Source organism: Carlito syrichta, unplaced genomic scaffold, assembly GCF_000164805.1.
Source record: "Carlito syrichta isolate Samal-C Ts95f unplaced genomic scaffold, Tarsius_syrichta-2.0.1 Scaffold305223, whole genome shotgun sequence".
In the NCBI taxonomy this organism is placed as follows: Eukaryota; Metazoa; Chordata; class Mammalia; order Primates; family Tarsiidae; genus Carlito; species Carlito syrichta.
The window spans coordinates 61,867-86,983 of NW_007249319.1; the positions used below are offsets into that span (position 1 = coordinate 61,867).

At 39.4% G+C, this 25,117-nt stretch overlaps 1 protein-coding gene across 1 annotated transcript in view; it reads left to right on the forward strand.

The window, feature by feature from the left end:
- Positions 1-13,052, forward strand: part of GABRR3 (gamma-aminobutyric acid type A receptor rho3 subunit) — a 48,283-nt gene extending 35,231 nt beyond the window's left edge. The window contains exons 8-9 of the mRNA XM_008061372.1: positions 6,680-6,876; positions 12,753-13,052. Of these exons, the coding sequence (XP_008059563.1) occupies positions 6,680-6,876; positions 12,753-13,052 (497 nt within the window). The remainder of the gene's footprint in view (positions 1-6,679; positions 6,877-12,752) is intronic.
- The last annotated feature ends 12,065 nt before the right edge of the window (positions 13,053-25,117 follow it).

Consider the following 25,117-nt stretch of genomic DNA (forward strand, 5'->3'; position numbering starts at 1 on the left):
TCTTACTGTGTCTAATGTATAAATTAAACTGTATCACAGGTGTGTCTGTATAGAAAAAAATAGTATACATAGAGTTTGGTACTATTTGCAGTATCAGGCATCCACTGGGGGCCTTGGAACATATTCCTTGAGGATGAGTGGGTACTACTGTATTTCTTTAATTTTTTCTAAATGTTCCCATAGAATTGTTTATGAAGAAAAGGTAATTTTAAAGTTTTATATACATATATAGTATGTGTTCTTATATATCTACATATAAATAAAATGCATATATGTACATCGACATATATGAAAATGTCCTTCAGACAAAAGGGAATACAGTAGGATAGTGAACCCTATTCCCTGTCCCAAGCCTTAGCAATATCCATTTAGAGTCTGTCTTCTTTCACTTTTTTTTTTTTTTTTAAGATATGATGTCTTTAATATTTATCTTGGATCCATGACCTTGCTAAACTCACTTATTAGCAATTGAAGTTTTTCTTCTTAGTCTTTGGCAGTGGTTTTCAAACTCTGGTCTTAGGACCCATTTACACTCATAAAAACTAGTGAGGACCAGTCAGGCATGGTGACACATGCCTGTAATGCCAGAGCTTTGGCCAAAGCAGGAGGATCACTTGAACTCAGAAGTTTGAGGTTACTGTGAGCTATGATCATGGCACTGCACTCCAGCCTTGGTGACAGAGCAAGAACTTGTCTCCAAAAAAAAAAGTTTAAAAAGTTAGTGAGGACCTCAGAGAGCTTTTGTTTTTTGTGGGTTACTTCTGTCATTATTACCCATATTAGATGTTAATACCGAATTTTACAACATATTTCTTAATTCATCTAAAACTAGCAATAATCAACTCATTACATGTTAACATGATAACTATTGTATAAAATATAATTGTTTTTTCTAAAAAACAAAAAACCCTTTAGTGAGAAGAGTGACTTTTTTTTCCACTTTTGCAAACCTTTGAAGTCTGCGTTTATGTTTCTTCATTCAATCTATTGCAATAGGTTTTGGTTGACATATAGGGAGAAATCTGACCATCAGATACGTATTGGGAAAGGTGTAATATTTTAATAGTCTTTCCAGATAATTTTGGATAGTCTTCCTTCACATTACACCAAAACTCAGCAAATGATAGTTTCTTAAAGCTTAGTTGCAATGTGGAATCTGAAACTGTATCAACAAACTTTTTCTACTCTATTAGCTTAAAATTCATTTGTCTGTCTAGTATTTTGAATAGATCTTTTCCTTAGGCACAAGTCATTTGGGAAATAATTGGTTCACTGAGTTACACAGATCTTCCAAATGTTTACATAATTCATTATACCAGTTTGGATCATAATCTCAAAAGACACAATACCAAGCACCATAATCCTGAATGTTGAAATCCCAAAAGATCAAAATCCCTAGAGTCTAAATCCCTAAAGTCTAAAACCCCTAATGTCTAAAATCCCAAACACCACAATCACAGGGTAGTGGCATCATGTGAGGCAAGCTCTTCTGGACTATCTTCATGCAATTGCGCATAATCTATCCCATAAGACACTTTGCCTATGTGAACTTTTCTTTTTGATTGTTTGTCTTTCCTTGTTTTCTCTTGTTTTAGTTTTCTTGTCACTATTTTTAAATTGTCAGCTTCATTTTTTACAACTCACTATACTAGGTATTCCATCTTGGCTTCATTTCCAGTACTGAAGATATAAATTGTGTGAAGACTTTAGAGAATTCTAATTTTTTAATGCAAGTTTTAAATTTTACACCATGAGAGTGCATTATCACAATGTTGACTATGTTTAAGCGTTGTGTGTGCACGTAAACATGTTAAACTTCCTTAATAAATGAAGATGTCCTTTGCATATATCTGCATTTGTGGTGGCAATTAACTTCCTCAAAAGACTTAAGTTGTTCGTCATAGTATTTCAGACGACTACAGCTATAAGGTTGGGTCCTCAAAACTACCAATCACAGTAATATGCATTTATACACTTTCTGTTTTGACTTACTTCTGTATCAATACAGTTCATCTGCTCATAACTTTTATACCTGTGCAGTTATTATTAGTATGCCTGAGTGTTTATACTTACAAAAATATGGATGCTATTATTGCCTACTTTATCTTGTAAAGTGGCCTATGAAGTGTTCTGTCATGTTTTCATGTTTCTCAAGTAAATTCCTTTTTAAAAATTTAAATTAATATTTTAAAATTAATTTAAAATATTTTTTTTCAGAATTATATTTTTGGGATTTTCATCCAATGATTTTTTCAGGATTTTAGACTTTAGAGATTTTGATTTTGGGGAATTTCAACATTCGAGATTATGGCATTGAAACTATCTTTAGGGATTCTGTTTGGCTCTCCCTTCTTTTTTCTGTCAAAATTCTGTCATCTCTCAATGGCTAGAACCTTTACTGATGGCTCTAAGTACACATGGACTCTCTCATCTTTAAGCCACATAACACTTTGTATGTCTCCTAAAGTAACTTATTTCATGTTTAGCTATGGGGTAAAAGTAGCTTTTCTTGCCTCCCCTGTAAGAATGTGAGCTCCTGGGGTAGGTGCCGTGGCTCACTCCTATAATTCCAGCACTTTGGGAGGCAGGAAGATCACTTGAGCCTAGGAGTTCAAGATCAGCCTGGGTAATACAGCAAGACCGTGTCTCTGTTAAAAAAAAAAAAGAAAAAAAATCAAAAGGTTATCCAGGCACGCATGATGGCACACACCTGTAGTCCTAGCTACTCTGGAGACTGAGGTGAAAGGATCGCTTGAGCACAGGAAGTTGAGGCTGTGATAAGCTGTTGTGCCACTGCACTCCAATCTGGGTGACAGAGTAAGACTCCAACTCAAGAGGCGGGGGTGGATTTAGAGAGAGAGAGAGAGAGAAAAGGAAAGAGTTTCTTAAGGACAAGGATCATTATTGCTATTTTTGTTGTAGCCTACTGCCCTCCCACACAAAGTTCATGCTCAATTCCTAGTTAAGTTGCCAGTGTTTAGCCCACCATGTGTTACTAATTTTTGTTGCTAAGTGGAAACAATGAAGGATGATTTCTTTGCTTTATGTTAAGACGCTCCCACACTTGCCATGTTTCAGGTAAAGAGTAACAGAGGGTGATAGCATAGAAACATCAACTGTGATTCGGCAATTCTCATAAGAATGAATCGCTACCATAACTTGGAATGTGTGATGAGTCAAAAATACTGTTATATCTCTCCCTTAGATTTGGTTTGGAAAGAGTGTGAGACAATAAGGTTGTTCAAGGATATGTTCATCCTCCTGAAGGGAGGAATGGTACTATACTTTTTCCTCTCACTTCTTCCTCCTTCCTTCTTTCCTTGCCTCCATAATTCTTGCTTGGCCCCTATGCATGGAGTATGCCATTCCTGTACAATGCATTAAGTCATGGGGTCATTTACCGGGAAACAGATGTACATAGCTGAGGAAGTCAACCAAAGCTTTCAGACCTATGTTACTCATAGAGAAAAAATGTCTCCTAAAGAGATGCTGTATTCCTGGAAAGGTGAATAGTTAGGGAACTGGATAAGAACAATTTGTTTAACCATTATAGGGATTGTCAGAATTTCTAATGATAGTCACTGGACTCTAGCACAGTCCTTGTAGGAAAACATTGTCAGTTTCTGGCCATAGAGCAGCATTGGAATATCAAACCACCTTCCTTTCCTTTATAGCATGTGATATTTTTTTTCTGCCTAGATTGATGGGGAAAATATTTTTATTCACTTGAAGGTGAATATAAATGCTCCCCCCAAAAGAATTACCTGCAGTACAGCTAACCGAATGGGTAAACAAATCCAAAAGTTTTGTAGTGATGCCTGTCTTCCCTGATGCTGTCACACTGGTCAATGAAATTGTCTATCACGTGTGGCTAAAAATGGTCAATGAAATACAAAAATGAATAAGTCTCCCCAGACTGAAGAGTTCTTAGGACCCCATGTATGTCCTTAAAATTTAGTACAGTGATGCTATAAGGCCTTACAGGAGTTGAGTCAAAGGGCCAAACTAAATATTTTCTCATAATAGTTTCCTAACTATAAATAGCAATATCGTAGGTAGGAAGATAATTTTCAAATCCCAACACATGACCTTCCTTTGACTAAATAGCCATTTCATATAATTCAAAACTCCTTTATTGGGATGTTAACTTTAATGGGTTTGGAAGGAATACTATTTGTCAAGATTAATGTATTTCTGAGGGGTGGTTCAAGACATAATAAGTGTGTTTAATGTAGCTATAATACTCCCGACTTCAGGTCTTATTGCTTTAGGAATTTATATATCAATTTTCTCATCATTCACTTCCCTCCACCCTGCAATCCCTCCTCTTCACTCTAGTTCTTCTTCTTTTTTTTTATTGCTCACTTTAAACAAGGAAAATCTAGAATGCTGGTTTTAAAATAAATAAAGCTGTAGTCAATTAGCTAGATTAAGCACCCTTTTAAAGAAAATGACTGATAGTTTATTGCTCTCTGGAAAATATAGATAATGCAACCCCTCTTTATTAGCCTAGTAATCATCTATTCCAAACATATGATGAGAATGTACTGCCATCACGTGTGTGTTTGTTTGAAACCCTTATTTTGTCCATTAAGCCCTATTCTATCTGGGGCTTTTTTTTCAACTATCTGTTGGATAAAAACCAGCTTCTATCTTCCATATCTTAGAAAACCTGTAAGAGATGACATTTTTAAATTGCCGAAGTAGTGAGGTAAGCTACTAAATTAGGAATGTTGTTTTAGTTCCCACCAGTGAAATCTTGACGGAAATAAGACATTTGGCTTGTTCAAAAGCACAAAATGCTTTAGTTGTGCTGCTCGACATAATTCTACACTCAATTTTATAACATCTTGCTTCAAGAGATCCTCCATATATAGGTATTGGTTTATAATCTTAAGAACAAAATACTCCCTTTACAGGGAAACAATGGGAGGCAGCAGGTTTGTGTGTTAAAAGCACAGGTTCTGTACTCAGAGGGAAAGGTTTGAATCCTGCTCCTGACAAAATTTAGGCTAATTATACATCTAGTCTCAGCTCATATTTCTTTTCTGCAAAGTGTGACTGATTTGCCTAGGTATATGGTTGGTAAATATTCAATAAAAAAGCAAGCAGGTTTTATTTAATAATCTTGGCTTCAGCCATTCCTATAATGTTAATGAAAAATACTTCCATGTTTAGCAAGTATGTAGACAGTATACTAGGAATGCAGACAGCACCCACTTATATGCAGATTGTCGATATTACCATTGCTGGGGAAAGCCTGGGACTCAGTATAATCATGGCCTGTGTTTCATGTTAAGAGCTAGAACAGCATTTAGGTTTCTTTTGCTGGAGCTCAAATCAGTGTGACGGTGAGATTCCGGGTCCTCCCAGGGTACTGTCAAATTGCCAAGTTGTGTTGGTCTTGATCTTACAAACTAAAAACTTCATTTGAAATAGAATGTCATTGTGTTTCCTACAGGGCTCCCTCAAATGAGAACCTCACAGAATTATTATAGAAAGGATAGAAACATGTTGATGGAAGCACTCCACACGCCGTGGTTGTACATTTAAGAGTAAATCATGGTGCTCTTCCTGCTGTTTGGGACTCTGTTGACATTAAAATGTCCTCACAACTTATAAAAATCGTTAAGGATTCCATTTGCACCTCCCTGGTGGGAAGTTAAGAAATAAAACCATGCCAGCCAGTGTGCATTTCAAATATTTACAATACTACACTTTCTCTTCAGGTAGAACTCTTGCGATATCCCTGGGAGAAATTAGTGTAGACATGGAATAGCCCTCCCTGTGGCCAGCATTTTATTAAGGAATTCTCAGCATCACTTCTTCCTCTCTTGTCCCTGCAGAATCCTGACCTTACCTCCGATGCTCAGGTCAGAGAACAAAGAGAAGAAAGGAAGAAAGAAAGGAGAGGGAAGAGGGAAGGCAGGAAGGAAGAAAAAGGAAAGAGAAGGAAGTGGAGGGTAGAGAAGGGAAGGAAAGGGAGATAAAGGAAGGGGAAGAGAGAGGGAGTGGAGGGGAAGGGGAAAAGTGATTTGAATTGAGCAGTTGCTCAGTAAACATTTATAATGAGCTGCGTCTCCACTGATATACTTACACTATGTACCCATTGAAACTGTAGTTTCATTAACAAAGGACAAAGAGAATAACAATGGTTCTTAAGTATTCTCTGTAAAAGATAACATAGAGAATTGCCATCTTTAGAGCTACCAAAGATCACTCAAGAAGAAATAAGCTCCCCAGAAGTACAAAAGGCTAAAGGTAGACAGAAAGACAATTTCTTAACAGTAAAAGTTGTGAAATAATGGGAAAGGTTAGTGGAAATGATTTTGGAATTTTTTTTTTTAATTGAACACATTTTTATCTTTCTGACACATTATAAGAGGCCCAACTGAGGGTGGGAAGCAGATATATCAAGTTCTGGACTCTGAAGTCATTAAACTGAAAAGGAAACATTATGGACAATAAGGATGAGGCAAGAAAAATAGGTGGAAAGAAAAATCCAATGAGCGTTTCCCGCTTAGGTTCAAGGTGTGCACTTAGTTAACATGCAGAGATCTCCCCGCTTGGGTCAACAGATTGACATTGCTCTAGAAATGCATCAGCTGTTGTGATCCAGCACCAGATCCCAGAACTGAATGGTTATGTCACTGAGCTTGTCACTGTCGTCCAATGGCAGGAATCACCACAGTGCTGACCATGTCCACAATCATCATCGCTGTGAGCACCTCCATGCCCCATGTGTCCTACATCAAGGCTGTGGACGTGTACTTGTGGGTCAGCTCTCTCTTTGTGTTCCTGTCTGTCATCGAGTATGCAGCAGTGAACTACCTCACCACGGTGGAAGAGCGGAAGAAATTCAAGAAGAGAGGGAAGGTACAGTCTTGCTTTGACTATCAGATCCCTTTTGGAATGTGGAAAAAGCTATCCTCCTCTATAACCCTCTCCTGACAGTGTTATAAGCCCTTGTCATTAAGTCTATATGCCTTGGCACAATGAAAGTTTACAGGATGGTGGCAATTTAGCATTGAACTTGAATCTCTCCTCTGTACTGGCTGTCCTTTCCTAGGCTGTGTGTGGAGAGTTTCTCAAAGTGTGCGCCTCTCGTCTGATGAAAGGGTTGATGTACAAATGTCAGTCTTTCACATGGGGGCTAACATGTAATAAGTGTTTATTATATATTGGCATCATGCCAAGTCCCTAACATAAATATTATGTCATTTAATTCTCATAGTGGGCCTGAGAGGTCGGTGTTTCATCACTCTCAGTTCACAGAAGGGAAATAAATGCAGACAGTTGGTAACTTGGCCAAAGTCACAGGGCCAAAGAGGAACCAGGATTTGCTTCTCAGTCTCCTTGACACCAAAGACTGTGTTGCTCCCAACCAATCAATGATATTTTTCTCTCCATCAAGAGCCAGGATTTGTTTTTTCCTTCTTGTCACTTGGGAGAGTGGTACAGCATAAAAAGAGAGGTTTCTTGCCCCACAATATCTTAGGAATAAAGTGCCTTCTGGGCTCTAAATGTTTTCGCATGTTTTTGGTGACATTGCTTAATAAATGTGGATAGATTGCTGCCTCCCTGCTTCATTTCACAGAGGATTTGGGCACCAGTTCCCTGTTCTTACAAGAACTGACATAAGATATTGCACTTCAGAAAACCTAACTGATAAGAGTCACTCATTCGTTTGCCAGCCTATACTTAAGAGAATACACAGAGTATATGTGTATATATCCTACACAGAGTATATGTGCACATATACACATAATTTCAAGGAAATGAATTCACATTGGTTTAAGAAATTCTTTCATGAGCTTTTCTACCCACCCGAAACATTATTTAATATTTTTTAGACATCTAGCGAGAGTATTTTATATTTTCAGAGTGTTTTTATATCCTCTTCTTGCACAAAACCTTCATATCAACCACTAATGGAGATCTGTCAGAGACGATATAAAATATCTCTATGTTATAAATGAAAAAGCAGAGTTTTAGTGAAGTAAAGTGATTTACCAAAAGACTTACAGCCAGCAGAGCTGCTGTTGCAATCCCAGCCTCTGGAATGCTAACTTCATTCTTTGATTTTATATCCTTTGAGTCAAAGCTCTAATAGGAGCTGATTTTGTTTTAGTGCAGATGCTTCCATCTCTTTTGCTGGCAGCATGTGTATATGTGTGCCTGTCACACACATGTCTACTGTGAGTGCTGTGCAGGTGCGAGGAAACTGGGAACTTTTAGAGCAGCGCTCGGCAAGGGCAAATCCACATCACCTGGGTCCTTGTGAAGACTCTGCTTCAGTGAGGCTGGGCTGGGACCCGAGACTCTGTTTCTAACAAGTTCCAGGTGATGTGAATGCTGCTGGCCCTCTACCCATACTGAATAGCAATGATTTGGATAATCTGTGACAGGAAAAAAAAAGTGTAAAGAAGGAAAGAATGTAGTTCTCGTTTTATTTTGTTTGGATGCTGGGAGTAGTTAAATAAGAAATAGGTACTGAAGTATTTTTGGCCCACCTCTATCTAGTCCTTTGACTCCAAAATATCTACCTGCCCCCACAGCATGTGTTCACAATGATTGAGTTTTCTTTTCACTTGATGGTGTTGTGCACAATCTCCTGGTACTACTGTGTAGAGTGTCTTTTGAATTAGTGATTTGTAAAATTGTTTTAAAACTTTTATTTGTGGCAAAATACGCATGACTTAGAATTTACCATCTGAGCTATTTTTAAGTGTGCATTTCAATACAGTAAGTCCCCTACATACAACCCTTCAAGTTACAAACTTTAACAATGCACACTTGATTTTTGTAATGTATTATTTCTTGCCACCCAGCGTCAGTATAGCCTGTCAAATACATACAGTGCTATATAGCCGATTGTGTTAGTTGGGTACCTAAGCTAACATTTTTGGACATAAAACAAATTAAACTTACAAACATGCTCTCCAAACAGAATCTGTTTGTGTGTTAGGGACTGCCTGTAGTGTTAAGTATATTCACATAGTGGTACTGCCAATCTCCAGAGCTTTTTCATCTTGCAAAACTGAAGCTACACCCATTAAACAGCGACTCCTCATGTCCTGCTTTCCCCAGTCCCAAGAAACCACCATTCTAATGATCTTCAACTATCTCAAAGGGATCCATTTATCACAAATAAATGTCCTACTTACCATTAATTTATTTGTGGGACAAAATGAAGAAATGATTGGAGTCAGAAGAAGTGTTGTCAAACCAACTTCCACCTCCACCACACCACATCCCAGCTTTGTATTCCAAGCTAAGTCTCCTAAACTTCATTCTGTATTTGCAAAATGGTGTAGCTTCTTTCCTGTTTATCTCACAAGGCTGTTGTGAGATCAAATCATATAGTAAATGGGTCTGAAACCTCTGCAAATATAAAGTGCTATACAAATGTGAGTTCTTATTGTGATTAGTGCCCAGAGCATCTGCTGTGAGAAAACAGGAGTATTAATAGAAATGGTAGAAACATTTGGAATAAGATGAGAAGTCTTGGAAGGGATAGGATGTAGGGTAGATGAATATGTGTGTGGGTTTGAGAGCTAGTGGATGACACTCTTCTCGATATGCCTGAGTTGGAAACCTGTTTGAGAGAAAAAGCCAGGTGTAGGAGCCAGATGTAAAGATAAAACAATGCTACTTTGTTATTGATAAGGCACTTTTGGAAAATGTTGATCTGTGAGCTGGAGAGCTCACTGATACTTTATTGCCAGCTGAAATATACTTCATCTTGGTCACTGGTAAAGCTGGAAAATTCAGGGATATCCTTGGAAGAACAGTCTCCTTATACCTCATTTCAGAGAACAGACCTGGACACCAGTACAGATGCCAAAGGGAAGACTTGAAAGGGACTGAGTCACTTGGGCCAGTTTCTTCACCCAAACCAGTAGGGTGGAGTGACTGAGGAATGGCAAGAAAGGCCTGGGATATTAGACCTCACTGTATGAAAATACAAAGTCAGGCACTACTTGTTTCCTTCACCACCACCACCACCACTATCCACCACTATCACCACCATCACCAATATCCACCCTCCTCATCACCACTAGCCGCCACCACCACCATCACCACCATCACCATCGCCACTAGGAACACTATCCACCACCATCCACCACTACCACCCACCACCTACTGTCACTACCCACCACCACACCTACCACTACCACCATCACCACTACCCACCATCATCACTCACTATCACCACCTACCACCACCACTGCTATCCCCACCACCATCCCGCCACCACCACTGCTGTCTGCAACCACCAGACACCATCACTGCCACCGACCACCACCAACTGTGACCACTTCCTATTATCACCACCACCACCACCATCACCACTATCACCACCATCCACCATCATTACCACCACTATCCACCATCACCATTACCATCCACTACCACCACCACCACCCACACACATACATACACACACACTCCCTCCCCCTCCATACTCAAAGCTGGAATAATAGCAAGGGTTATGGAAAATCCTGTCTTTAGTGTTGACCATTGCTCAGAAAGAAGATACCTATTTTCTTGCTTATTCTTTCACCCAAATATTTTCCTAATTTGGAGACTAAAATAGTTGAAAATAGTCAAATCTATAATTTAGATGTGACATGCCTTAGCTAGGTACTTATCTGTGGGCTAGAGTGAGAAATGAAGACCAATTCTGAAGTCATGTCTCTTGAAACAATCTATTTATAAACTTGAGGAAAATAGCAGCCTTTTGAAAAATCATGAGCTGCAAGCCGTGATTAATTAGATAGTTCTAGATTGCCACTAGGGAGAAAGAAAATGGCACCCTTGTTCTTCAGAGAAAGTATGTGTGCTTTAGCACACTAATGATGCTTGTGAAGATAAAAATGTGGCTGGGAGGCAGAATGATTCAGAAGTGTTCTGGGTGGCTTGGGAAACCCCTAAGGGGACCGTATGTAGTTATTCTATCCTCAGATCCAGAGCTGAATAAATTATTAATACTATTGGCTACCCAAGATTAGTTTTTCAATCTTTTTTTTTTTAATTTTAAAAATGTAGGGTACAATTCGGGGTCAGGTATACAAATGGTCATTATGCAGGTACTCTTGATGAGGTGTGTCTCCTCTGCCCCCTGGCAGTTTCCAACTACTGCCAATCTCTTTTTTATAGTATTATGATAATTGTTCAAAGTCCACTTATGAGTAAGAACATATGGTACTCAGTTCTTTGTTTCTGTGATAGATCACTGATTATTATAGACTCTAAGTCCAACCAAGTTGCCGCAATGTTCATAATTTTGTTCTTATGGCTGCGTAATATGGTTTTTCAATCTTGATCTCATTTCATGTTTACATTGTTTGTTTTGTTTTAATTTTATTATGGAAAATATCTACAGTTAAGACAAAAAGGGACAGCATAACTCAGGTCTGGGTCCCCGATTGGTTCAATAACTGCATAAGGTAGTATGTCTTTTGAATTTAGTAAAATATTAGGCTTTTACATCACTGTAGAACAAATACAGGTTTTGGAGGAATTTGCTCTATAAGCACCAATTTTAATTTTGAATAATTCATCCAGGAGTAGCCTCTTAACTTTTGTGCATTTTTGAACTTCTCTACATATCAAGAAGTGATTTTGTTCTCGCCAAAAGCAATTAGTAACAGCTGCTTCATAGACACTGCTTATACCAGTGAGAACACTATCTCCCTCAGAGTAAAACCTTAAAGTTTACTTTTGATTCCAGCAGACACTGGAGCCAGAAAGCATTAATAATTTGCTTCTTCAGAGAAATAAGCCAATTTCATGTTGTTTAATTGGGCTATGTTAGCATCATTTTTTTAAGCAAAAATGGAAAGACCTGGTGAACTTACATGTAAATGAGCAGCTAAAAATCTTTCCCTCCCCCATCCCCAATTTAAGTTTAAATGGATCACCTGATGATATTGTTCTGTTTTTGAACCAAAAAAAACCAACAACTGCACACTGACTTGGCATACTGCTGTATTCTCTCTACAGAGGAAAAATAATTTGAAAAGCAAATTCAATTGGCTTGTATTGCTGTTCTGATAAATCACATTCAACTTCAACTCAAAAGCTTATGGCAAATTGTTCATACTACTCAGAAACAAAGGAGAAAACATGTGTTGCGTGTAACAGTCTGTCAGGCCAGGACTAAATGAAAAAACTTGACATTATCCTTGTCTAACATTTATTTGTATGATGATCAGATATCTCTATGGAAATAAATATAAGCTTTTTTGCTAAATCTCTGTTAAAAAATGGATCGTGGAGCTGGGTGTGGTGGCTAATGCCTGCAATCCCAGATCATTTGAGGCCAGGAGTTCAAGACCAGCCTGTGCAACATAATGAGACTCTGTTTCTACAACAGATTTTTAAAAAATTAACTGGGCATGATGGTTCATCCCTGTAGTCCCACCTACATGGGAGGCTGAGGTAGGAGGACTGCTTGAGCCCAGAAGTTCAAAGCTGCAATGACCTATGAACACACCATGCACTCCAGCCTGGGTGATAGAGTGAGACTCTGTCTCAAAACAAACAGACAAAGAAACCAGGATCTGTAAGATGATGTTTTCCACTTATTATTAAAATGACTTTTAGGTCCCAGAAGCAAAACCAGAATTCTATTCTTTAAGCATTTATTGAATGTATCTGTTTTCAAATCGGATCATTACATTTTTACTAGAATTTCTTTTCATAAGACCATATTTATAACCTACTAATAAAAGTGTTTTTGACAGATTTCTGAAATGTACAACAGTGATGCAGTTCAAGCGATGGCCTTCGATGGTTGTTACCATGACAGCAAAACTGACCTGGACCAGAGTTCCTTTTCTCTGCACTCAGAAGACTCCATGAGACGAAAATCTATAGGCAGTCCCAGCACTGATTCAGCTCGGGTAAAGAGAAGAAAATCCCTAGGAGAACAAGTTGGTAGAATCATCCTGGAAAACAACCATGTCATTGACACCTATTCTAGGATTTTATTTCCTATTGTGTATATTATATTTAATTTGTTTTACTGGGGTATATATGTATGAAGAGGAATTTCCAATGTATAAAACTTGTATTAAAGTCAGATAACATTTTTTAAAAGAAACTCTTAAATATGAGTTGGACAGCACTAGATTGAACTGGGAAAGAGCCAGCCATGTCTCCTGGCCCAAATAAAACTTGAAAGCTGACTGACTTACATCTAGGAAAGAGTTTAAGGTCCTAGGAGAATTTAACTCCATAAATAAGAGTCGCAGGCATGTGTATTGCGGGAAAAACAATTTTCCATAGGGAAGCACTTTGTAACTACTTCATCTGGACCCTCCTTCTTTCTTTTTTTTTTTTTTTTTGAGTTGGAGTCTCACTCTGTCGCCCAGACTGGAGTGCAGTGGCCGCTCCCGGCCACCGCAGCCTCGACCTGCTGGGCTCCGGCGATCCTTCCGCCTCAGCCTTCCAAGTAGCTGGAACTACAGGCATGCGCTACCACGCCCGGCTGATTTTTTGATTTATTGTAGAGATGAGGTCTTGCTGCCCAGGCGGGTCTCCAACCCGCGGGCTCAGGCAATCCACTCACCTCAGCCTCCCAAAGGCGCGGGATTACAGGCTGAGCCACCGAGCCCGGCTCCTCCTTCTTTCTTAATCAAAATGTTCCTCATTTACTGGGGAACAAGGCTGGACTGTGACAATAATTAAAGATTATTTTGTTTCTCAGTTCCAGACAAGTGCCATACAGCTGAAACTTCCTCAGAAAGAATATCCACATCGAGATGGTACCACCCTCACTCACAGAGCTGAGAGTCCTTTAAGGAAGGAGTCTCTTTCTTTCTCCCACAATTAAGTCTTTTGAGTATTAAGTTTTACATACGATTTTTTTTTTCAAGTCAGAGTCTCACTCTGTCACGCAGGCTGGAGTGCAGTGGCACACTCACGGCCACCGCACCCTTGACCTGCTGGGCTCAGGCAATCTTTCCACCTCAGCTTTCCAAGTAGCTGGAACTACAGGCATGCACCACCATGCCTAGTTAATTTTTTGATTTGTTGTAGAGACAAGGTCTCGTCAAGTTGCCCAGGCTGATCTCAAACCCCTGGGCTCAGGCAATCCTCTCGTCTCCGCCTCCCAAAGTGCTGGGATTACAGGCGTGAGCCACCATGCCCAGCAAGTTTTATATATTATTATGAGTTCAAGGGGAAAGGGGCCTAAACTTCATTCAGTCATCCCATTCTAATGTTAAATTAATACATCAATCATCAATAATAACATTTTGTATTTTGTAGATGAGGTATAGCTTTCATAGCATTTTGGAGGCATTAAACTAATTGCTTTGTTCAACAAATGTTTATGAACCACCTACATGTACTGGGCACTTTGTTGAGTGTTATGTGCTGAAAAATGAATAAAAAATAGAATTCCTGCCACCTCTGAGTGCACAGCCAACAGGAGCAGGGAACTGGTAGCTGTAGTACATGAAATGGATGTTAAAATAGAGATGCATACACTGCTGTGTGATCTCTGGGGGGGGGATACTCCCCAATAAAAGGAAAAGAACACCCATGAAGGGATGTGGACTGCCAATTTATAAACAACTAGAGATGCTTCCATATTGTATCGAGTTAAAACAATTGAATGAAATTTGTGTGTTCCATAGTAATCCTCAGCAACTTTGGTTGAAGCAAGTAAATCAGGTCAAGTGGGTATTTACAAAATGTTGGTTAAGTAGAAAAACCTCCAATGATCAGTGTTCATTTTACAGATTGGCAGTGTGCATGTTTCTGTGCTATTTTGTGAAAAAGATTCAATTTAGAGAAAAGCCCTTGGCAGAAAATATAAAATATTCCCCTTCTTATTTTGATTGCTGGGATTGAGTTAAGAGAAATAAATTAAATGGTGTATTACTTTCAGTGTGTTTTCTTTTTATTTCACCATGAGTAAACCAAAATGATTTGAAAAGACAAATAACTTCCTGCTTTTTAAAAAATTTTTTTAATTTTACCAGTAACATTGGCTTTGGTTCTCTGTTGTGAATCACAGAGATTTCTAGAAAATTATCTTCCTCCTGAGTGCAAAGATGAAAAGGGAAATTCTTTTTCTATTTTGGCTTCCCTCATGGGTAGGCTAATTCTGGGATACTTCATTCTACTTTCTTAATTCAACTTTTCCAATTCTTTCAAAACTTCCCAAGGATTATATTTTTCTAGGATACTCTCCAACATTGAGCTAATTTATTTAAACCCTTCTCCATTTCAATGTGAAGAGACTACACATAAATTTTAAAACTATTTATTTATTGTTTTTGAAGCTTGATTCAACGGTAGTATTTTGGTAGGATTATAGTTTCAACATACAGCACAAATTAATTATCCTAGGTGGTTGAGAATTTGTAGCTATTATTTAGCAGAGTACTATAGTTGTATTACATATCTGATTTTGACAAATTCTGTATGTAGTTGATGTAAAAAGCGAAGGAAACAAACATACAGATGAAAAGAACAAATCTACACTTTTCTTCATCCAAGTCTCAGGTTCTTCGGATACTGCTGTTTTTCATTTACTTTGAACTATAACATTCAAGATGTCAATTGCTTCCTCGGGGCATATTCATTTCACTGTTCTAAATCAAATGTAGCCCTGAATACATTTGGCAATCTAGGCTACAAGAATGGGTCTCTACCGCGCTACACATACACTCAGCATTCCTCTCAAGGAACATTAATACATGGTTGTTGGTCAGTCATATGCAACCTTTTTTTTTTTTTAATGTCTAGAAACACAGGTATTGCATTTTTCAGTAATAAATGTCTAACACTGAGAAATAAAATATGTTTATTGCTCAAGGGGATTATTAGAGCATTCAGAAAGAGCTCCTAGGATTTCAGCCAGTTTTCTTCTCCTGAAATCAGTGGCTTGTGAAGACAGAACTGTTCATTTCTTCATTTCTACCAGGGAGCAACACAATTTCTGTTCACTTCGTATTTCAAGAAGAATGAACCCACAGATTGCCTGAAAAATATATGAGTGATAGATAACATGTAATAGTTACCTCATTTTGATTTTCACTTCATTTACTCGTCACAATCCTGAACAGACTGTGCGTGATTGTTCACTGAGGGATAAGCCTGGATAAAATGCGAGGATTTCAGAAAATAAGCTGCTTTCTAAGATTAAGAAGAAGCCAGCTAGCTCCGTAAACTGCCTAAATATAGAAATGGGCTACCTCTGGTAAACCTATGAAAAGGTATATTTTAACTTAGCTTTATTGGTTTTGTTTTGATTAGAAAACAAACAGTTTCATCATAAAAAAAATTAAAACTACCAATTGGCAAAAAAAAGAAAAAAAAATTCATCCACCCAGAATTATACGGGTAACATTTTAATGTATATTCTTAGAGATTTTCTACACATAACTTACATATTTCCCAATAGAATTGTTTTGTATATATTTGCACTTATAAGTTTAAGCACTTATACCACCGTGTGGTCTGCTGGGGATACGATAACAAAAGATGGACATGGTCCCGCTCCTTATTGAACTTACATCCCATTCAGGAAAATGTCTAAATTAGGCCATTTGTAGCCAGACTGATTATAAACAATTTTCAAATCTTTTTCCTGGAAACTACTTGTTATATGTTGGAGGGTAGTCCTCTGAATGGGTGCACCACAGTTTACTGAACCCATCTCCTCCTGTGGGATGTTAGTGTCATTTCCTATTGTATGCTATCACAGTGGGTTGTAACTAGTGACATAAAAAGCATTTAGAAGTAAAGTTCCAAATGAAATTTCTAGCCATATTCAAATTCATGCACTTATTTCCTTTAGAAGAATTCCTGTTTACCACTAGAACCTGCTGTGTCAGACTCTGACTTGCCTGCTCAGAAGTTCTGGATATAGATTACTATCATTGAAGAAATTTTTTATTTTTAGTTTATTTTTATTCCCGTGAAACCAACCTTTCTTGTAAATATCTATTGGTGTTCCTTTTCTTTTCTTTTTTGTGCTGGGGTCTCATACTGTCATCCAGGCTGGAGTACAGCAGCACAGTCATGATTTACTGCAGTCTCGACCTCCTGGGCTCAGATGATCCTTCTGCCTCAGTCTCCTAAGTAGCTGGGACTACAATCACATGCCACCATGCCCAGCATATATGTGTGTGCGTGTGTGTGTGTGTGTGTGTGTGTGTGTGTGTGTGTGTGTGTGTGCGCGCGTGCGTGCGTGTGTGTGTGTAGATGAGGTCTCACTCTGTTGTCCAGGCTGGTCTCGAACTCCAGGACTCAAACAATCCTCCCGCCTCAGCCTCCCAAAGTGCTGGAATGACAGGCATGAGCCACCGCACCCAGCGTCATTCCCTTTCTTATAATGGAAGTTTCAGCATTATATAAAATACTTACATTAAAGCAGTCTTATTTATTGAAAACCTGCCTCCTTCCATGATTGTTGTCACCACCACAAGCCTTTGCCAACTTTCTAAGCAGGAGAGTTACTGCGACTGCAAATATTTGCATATGGGTTGCCACAGAATCATAACTTGAGGTCACATGATCTTAATCCTTGCAGGTAGATTACTCTTCATGAGCAAGGTCTACTATTCCTCATTGTGCCACTCATAAGACTGTCCAAAATTATCTATCTGTATCTGTATCTGTATCTGTATCTCTCTCTCTCTCTCTCTCTCTCGCTCTCTCTCTCTCTCTCTCTCTCTCTCTTTCTCACACACACACACACACACACACACACAGCTATTCACACAATTTTTTAACATGGAGATGAATGAGGGAAGGAATTATACTTAATTTATAATCCTTACTAAAGTCAAAATTCCAATGAGATTAAACCACACCTACAAAGAAGCAAGAAAAAGAGATGGTATGAACACTGCAATTTCAACTGCAATTCTGTACCGGTGCTGTTATTTCCTGGCAAAAGCTGCCAATGTTCCACTCCAGGTACCTCATTCATGGAGTGGAGCCACCTACACTTTCTCTGTAAACATTGCTTGAGAACACTCCATCACACTATAACGTCCTGCTTAATTTCAAAGTCATATCACTTTCCAACTACAATTTGACTCTTGCGGATTTAATGAAGAACTTAAACCATATTTTTTTCTCCCCTAAAGAAACAGTGAAAGACAAAAGACACTGGACATGTAAAAAGACGATTTTATCCAGGTGACTGCAATAGGATGGATGTTCATTAACAAGGAACATCTCAAAGAAAAGGAAGAAGGCCAAGAGCTTCAAAGAGTCTCTTGTGAGTCATATTCACTGAGGAAGGGTAGAGGTGGGGCTTATCTCGGAGAATATGACAGCAGGGTGGTCATTCTTCAAAAGAGAAATGTTGGGAGGTTTTCCAGACCTTTGATCGTTTCCAGGAACACAGCATGTTCTCAGATGAAGTTCAACATCTTCAGAACAACACTGCTAGTTGTTCTTCCACGTCAACCCCTTGCTGAATCATAACGTATTTTGGTCAATGATGGGGTCAAGTATAGAAGAGCAATTTTATAAAGTCACTGGGAAAAATTACAATATACATCTTTTCAATATATTAATACTTTGTTGTAGGAAACACTGAACTACATTTTATTATCAGTTAGATCATCTGAAGGATATGATATCACTTTTAATCCTAGGATCAATGCATTTATTATAGAAACCTATTTTCTTCAAGAGCGTTTCAAAGGCTTCCAGCAAAAATTGTGCTGCTAGTTGACCACACCTTGCCTTAGGCAATCAAAAGTAGATGAAGTTGAATGTTATTAGCAAGTCTTTTAAAACATATTTTCTATTGTGTAGTAATAAGACTTTCTGAAATTGGAGATAAAATCCTGTGTACTTTAAAAGTGACACACAGGTTCCAACATTTTCAAAACTAGCTTACTCAACAAGGCATCCTAAGAAAGGAAGAAAATACTTGCATTCTCATGTATTTCTTTGACTTCATCAGACAACATTAAGGCAGGTGTTTCAAGTATGTTGCACTTCAAAGAAATTCTTTAAACACAACCCCACACATCAAATAAGTTTTTGGAACAAGTGTACCACCCCAAAATAACTTAAAATATCTTTTGTTAATTAGGTAGTATCGTGAGTGAGGTCATATCTAAATTAAATCATGTATCAATGAGAAAATAGCCTCATAACTGCTAAATAGCTTTTAAATAAATATGCAGTTCAGGTAGACAGAAGGGTAAAAGAAGGATTTGTGAAAATGAACTCCAATAATTGAATGTGATTTATAAAGATAATATGAAATAGAAGTAGGATGGAAAAATAAGGCAAAGGACAGACAAGGGTAGATGTTAAAAATGTGCTCTGTCTGCAAGATGACCTCCTGAAATGTCCCATTATGTATATCTTGGGGGAAGATTTGGGTTTGAAGGTAGAATAAACAAAGTTTGATTATTTTGAATAATGTCTTGGCCTAGATTAATGAAATCAAATGATTATTGCTCATTTGTAGAAAATATGGTGTGTTTCTGGGCAGAGACATTAATAATTAATTACATGTTGGTCACCAAATAATAAATACATGATACTTGAGTGAAATCACCTTGAAGGCCATAATTTGCCCATTTCCCATGATTCAAGTCATTCTCATTACTTGATTCTATTGTGATGTTATAATTGATCCCTTTTATGTAGTGGGCTATACTGATGGAATCCTGGATGAGTTCTACTTGACTCATATGAGCTATACGTTTATTATATGACTGAATCATGTTTTATATTAAACAACCTGAGCTTGTTGGAGGTACAGATAGAAACTGACTTTATTTTTCCCCAATCACTGTCAAAAATGCTCTCTTAGCTATTCCTTCTCTGCTTCTTGCTGACATCTCAGACAGATTCTGTAGCTTTTGGGATACCTTGGGTTATTAATAAATCCATCAATAAACAATTACATACACACATAACCCTCCCTTTGCTAACAGAGATTCATTTTCAGTTATAAAGATTAGTCTGATTAAAATCTGTTCTCCCTACTCCAAGCTCAGGTCTCAACCGTGGACTGAGGAACCTGTCTAGAAATAAGGTAGAATCTGCATCCCTCTCCCTTATCCCTCTCTACTCCACCAGGTTCAGGTAGAGAACAGATGGGGAGTATTAGGGAAAGAATAGGCAGAAGTTGATTTTTCTCAATATACTTTAGCTTTCTAGGTTTGTTGATGTCCTCTGGGTGGCAGACAGGGAATGGCATGCAACCAGTGGAGGTCACAAGAGCCTCACCCTTGCGGTTGAATGCTTTGCAGTCGCCATATTGAAATTCTTAATTTAATCTTTGCATTTTTTTGTGAGTGAAGTCTGAAGGAGCAACGATGTATGCATGTACTGCCTCTTTCCCAACTCCCTCTGCTGCCCTTGCCTCTGCCCCTGAAAAGGATTGGGATGGGGCGCTTATACCATGGCATTTGGAAGATGACAGGGCCGGAGCAAGCCTTTTGCCCACCATAAGCACAACCTGCCTGGAAGGTTGCTATCTTTTGGGGGTTATCTGTCTGCTATGGGTTTGGGGAGATTAATGTCGCCATCCCTGACCAGGGTACAACAGTGTTGACTCGGTGGCTAATAGGAGGGGGACTTGAGCAGCCGTGGACCACGTGCTCCTCTGCACACACTCAGATGCCCAGTAGCACTGCAGAATCCTGGGTGCCTGTGAATACCCGCACTCACCTTCCTGCAGGAGGCTAGAGCACAGAATTTACTAGCAAATAAAAAACACCACCATGATAGTGAAGAGAAAGACTGCAAAAGAAGGGAATCATTTTATATTTTAGTGTCTTTCATGGCGCTCTTCAGAACACAGTTTCATTTTGTATTAGGTCCTACAAATTATGTAGCTGGCCCTGATGGCAGGTATTGAAGCGTTGAAGTTTTGAGGGATGCAGGGTGTGAGACAACATAGAAACACCTGCCTCTGGTCAGCCACATAGTCACCCCTTGTTGTGAAGAAGTCATGTTTGCACATCTTGCTTGTCAGCAGAGCCTCACAAACCCCTCAGTCATAGAGCACAGTGCTCCAGAAGAATGCCTTGAGGATGATAAGCAGGGTAGAGCACAGGTTCCGTGACTCTTGTCTGAATCACTGCATTTTTAGAAAAGATAAGTTCAATGAATCCTAGCCCTTGCTTCTTCCTGTACATTAGATAACGTCTGACAGGAGTAACAATTATGCCTCTGTGATCTATAACCAGAGGTATTCTTCCCCCAAAACGTTCCTGAGATTTTGCTCTGAAGAAACTTCTGAGCACATGCAGAACCTCCACTCCCTGTATATAAGCTGTGGGTTGAGACACTGCTTTGGGAAAGTCTAACAGAAACTCACTGAAAGACACTGCTTGGTTGCAGTTCTCAGTAAGACTCCAAATGAAACTAACTTTAATTCCTGAAAAGCCTGATTTTTTTCTTTAGTTGGCAAGGGGAAGGTAATTTTGAAGGTCCATCTACTGGGTTTATTGAAGTTAACCTTGAGATCTCTGTCAGGCTGAATGTGACCCTGTGTCTCCTTTCTTGTCTGGGCCAGCAGACACCATCACCTCACCTGCCATGCCCTCTCCCTGGCAGGGTAACTTCCAGATGGTCCAAGCCTGACTACTTTCCACAGCAACCGCTCAGCCCAAAGGATACTCAAGGGTCCTTGACACACAATCTGTGTTACAGCAGGCTGCCCCATATCACCTTCTTGCCTCGGAGTTGTGTGAGGGATGTTCTGAGGCCACCAGCCAGCTCCTTTTGCAGGAATCTTCTAGCAAGAAGTAGTCACTTGTCTCCGTTCACATCCCACCCCCAGGGCCACATCTCAGGGGTGCAAGAACTTTCTAATCACAGTGGGATCTTCTCTGACGGCAGCCCTAGAATAGACCAGTAGATCCCACTGGTCAGCAGCAGCCATTCAGATACCTTCCTGCAGAGGCCCCCAAAGCTCTCTGCATGGGCTCTGGGGTTGGTATCTCTTGGCTTGGGGGTGGGTCATGCTACAGAAATCTCCAGTAGACTGATAATCTGCTATTCCCCCAAATTCTCTACTTCCACATATTTCCCTTATATTTCCAGTCTTCTCTTTAGGTTGCCTAAAATGTGGGTAGTGTTCACAGGACCCATTTGGGCCTTTTTAGTGGACCCCTACAATGTCCAGCACCTACTCTTGAGCTATGGTGCTACCTAAATGCAGGATAATGTGAGGTTAAAAGCTGGGGTGGAGGGTAACTCCAGGAGAAATTCAGTAATATCTGGAGACATATTAGACTGTCACAAACTGGGGTGTAAACACTACTGGTATCTCTTGGTGGTGGCCAGGGATGGTGTTAAACATAATACAATGCACAAGGCAGTTTCCCACATGAAGAATTACTGACCAAAATGTCAGTAACACCAAGGTCAAGAATCCCTCCTCTAGAGCTGGTCTGCCTGGATGAACTCTTGGTTCTGTTTCCTATTACTCTGTAACCTTTGACTAATAAGGTAGTCTCTCAGTGCCTCAGTTTCCTCACATGCAAAGTAGGGAGTATTTCAGTATCTTCCTCATGGGTTTTTGTGTGAATTGAGAAGTTATGAAGGCAAGGTTTTTAAAAAGTGCCTGGATCATGAAGCTGGGTTCTCGCATTCATATATACATTCTCTTAGTCTCCTAGGAGACATTTTCAACAAGAGCTTGCTTACTTCTTAAACAAAGCAACCCAGAAGGCATGAACACCAGGCAATTCTGCAGGAGTGTAACTTGTTTCTGTAAAACTCATGGACAAGTCTACGTCAGGGTTTATGCCTAAGACAAGATGTGGAGGGAACTGTCACCTGTCTCCTTGGCATCTCCTTCCCAGGATCCAGAGGGGGATCACTAGTCTGTTGATTCAGAAATCGGGAAGCTTCTGCAGGCTTTTCTGGGCAGGTCTAGGAAGCTACCATCTATGATGCTGTTTTCATGAGCAAATTAATTACAGGAACAAAATATCTTTCTTTAAACGAATCTTCGGAATAAGTGGGTACTGGATAGTATTCTGCTTCTTGTCCTCTGGAAGAACTCTTTTTTTTTTGAGTCCAGGTCTCACTCTGTTACCCAGGTCGGGGTGCGATGGCATAGTCACAGCTCACCACAGCCTCAAACGCCTGGGCTCAGGTGATCCTTCCACGCCAGCCTCTCAAATAACTGGGACTACAGGTACACGTTGCCACACCTGGCTGAATTTCTGACTTCTTTTTAGAGACAAAGTCTCACTACGTAGCCCAGGCTGGCCTCAAACTCCTGGGCTCAAGCATCCTTCCACTTGGGCCTCCCAAAGTGCTGGGATTACAGATGTTAGCCATTGAACCCAGTCCTGGAAGAAGTTTTAAACTCAGTGAACTAAAAGCAAAAGATAAAAACAAACAAACAAAACCAAAGCAACAGTAAGAGTACATTAGGAATAGCCATAGATTCTAGAAGCCTTCTGGGCAAGGTAATGGACCATTCTCCACTCCCACCCTCACTTCCATACTGCTCTTCCTCCCCTTTCTCTTATTTTAACGGACATGACAGGCACTGTTTAGGTCTGAAGATGGAATGATCATGACTTTTTTGCTTGCCATGCTAAAAAATCTGAATTACAGGGAGAATATCAAAAAGAACATATTGGAAGACTAATTTGATCCAAGATGTATGATTTTCCCCAGCAGAGCTGACTTCATATGTACTTATGTGCTGTTAGACATCCTACAGCTATTCTAACTGCTGGAAAATGGTTTTTGTGTTGACATTGGAACTTTTTTTTAATGACAGACACAAAGTACTGCTTTTCCAAGTGATGGACATGTGTGAGGATGAATGTACCATTTTCTGAATCCCTGCAACATCAATATTGTTCTATATTATCTCAAGCAGATGTTTTGAAGTCAAAGAGTAAGGTATGTTACCAATCTCATGTCAACTAGAATTTCTTTTTTGGGGGGACCAAAGCGAGGCCCAAACTTTACCTACACAATAACCATTTGTATACCTAACCCTGAATTGTACCCCACACCTTTAAAATAAAATAATAAATAAAATAAATAATTTATTTTTTGTAGTCTCTTCTGAAAGGGCTAAATTAAATGTGAATCTTGAGTTTTTCTGACGGGAACCATATAAGAAGCTTGCTTGTTATAGTGGGAGACAGTAACACTAGGAAAAAGAAAGAAAAAAAAAAATGGGCAGTTGACTGGTTTGGTTCCAATCTTGTTTCTGTAGCTTCCTAGCTATGTGACCTTGTGTAAGCTACTTAACCTATCCTGACTCAGTTTCCACAACTGTGAAATGGAGGTAATTACAAGGTTGTGGTGAGGATGAAGTGAAGAGTTTATGAAACACCTAGTAGGGTGCCTACAGACAGTAAGAACTCAATTTTAGGCCTGCTATTATTGTTAGGTTTGAACAAATATTAGATACTATTTGCTGGTGTCACACAGCCATTAGAAACAGCCATGATCTCAATCACCTTGACAGAATGAAATGACGACTTTCTTTGGGTCCCCTTTGGCTGTGTACAGACCACACAGAGGCACAGGTGTGCCACCCACACCCCCTGCCCATTCCTGCCTCCCTATCCAAACGTCCCAGATAAGTCAATACATAAGTAAAAGCATTAGGCCAAAATTGCTTAAATAATTGCTTTTGTTCTTTGTTTCTGTAGCCAAGTCACAAGGAATTTCCAGTATCTTTTAAATCCACGACTAATTCTCTTTCTGGGAACAAGACAACACAAATTACAATTGCTTAGTGCAAGGTTTAGGCCAAGGTTTTAAAAAAGGGCCTGGATCACGATGCTGGGTGCTCTCACCCATATATACATTTTGCTAGTCTCCGAGGAGGAGGAGACAGAAAAGGAAGGTAGTCCACAGAGAAAGCAGCCACAGAGCCCACAAGAAAGTGATGGGAGAACGTGGACTGGCTACCAAAACCTGGGCAGTTTGCTTTCCCTCCCAGGCCTCAGTTTCCCAATTCATAAAAGGGCTGTATCAGAACTTTCCAAAAGTCAGGCTCCTTCCGCCCTTAAAAGAAAGCATTTATTTCCTTCAACACGGAAGAAGGAAATGTTCAGGCCTGACTACGGTAAACCCCTCAATTACCGGGCACCTTAAGTACCCCCCCGCCACCTCCCCGAGG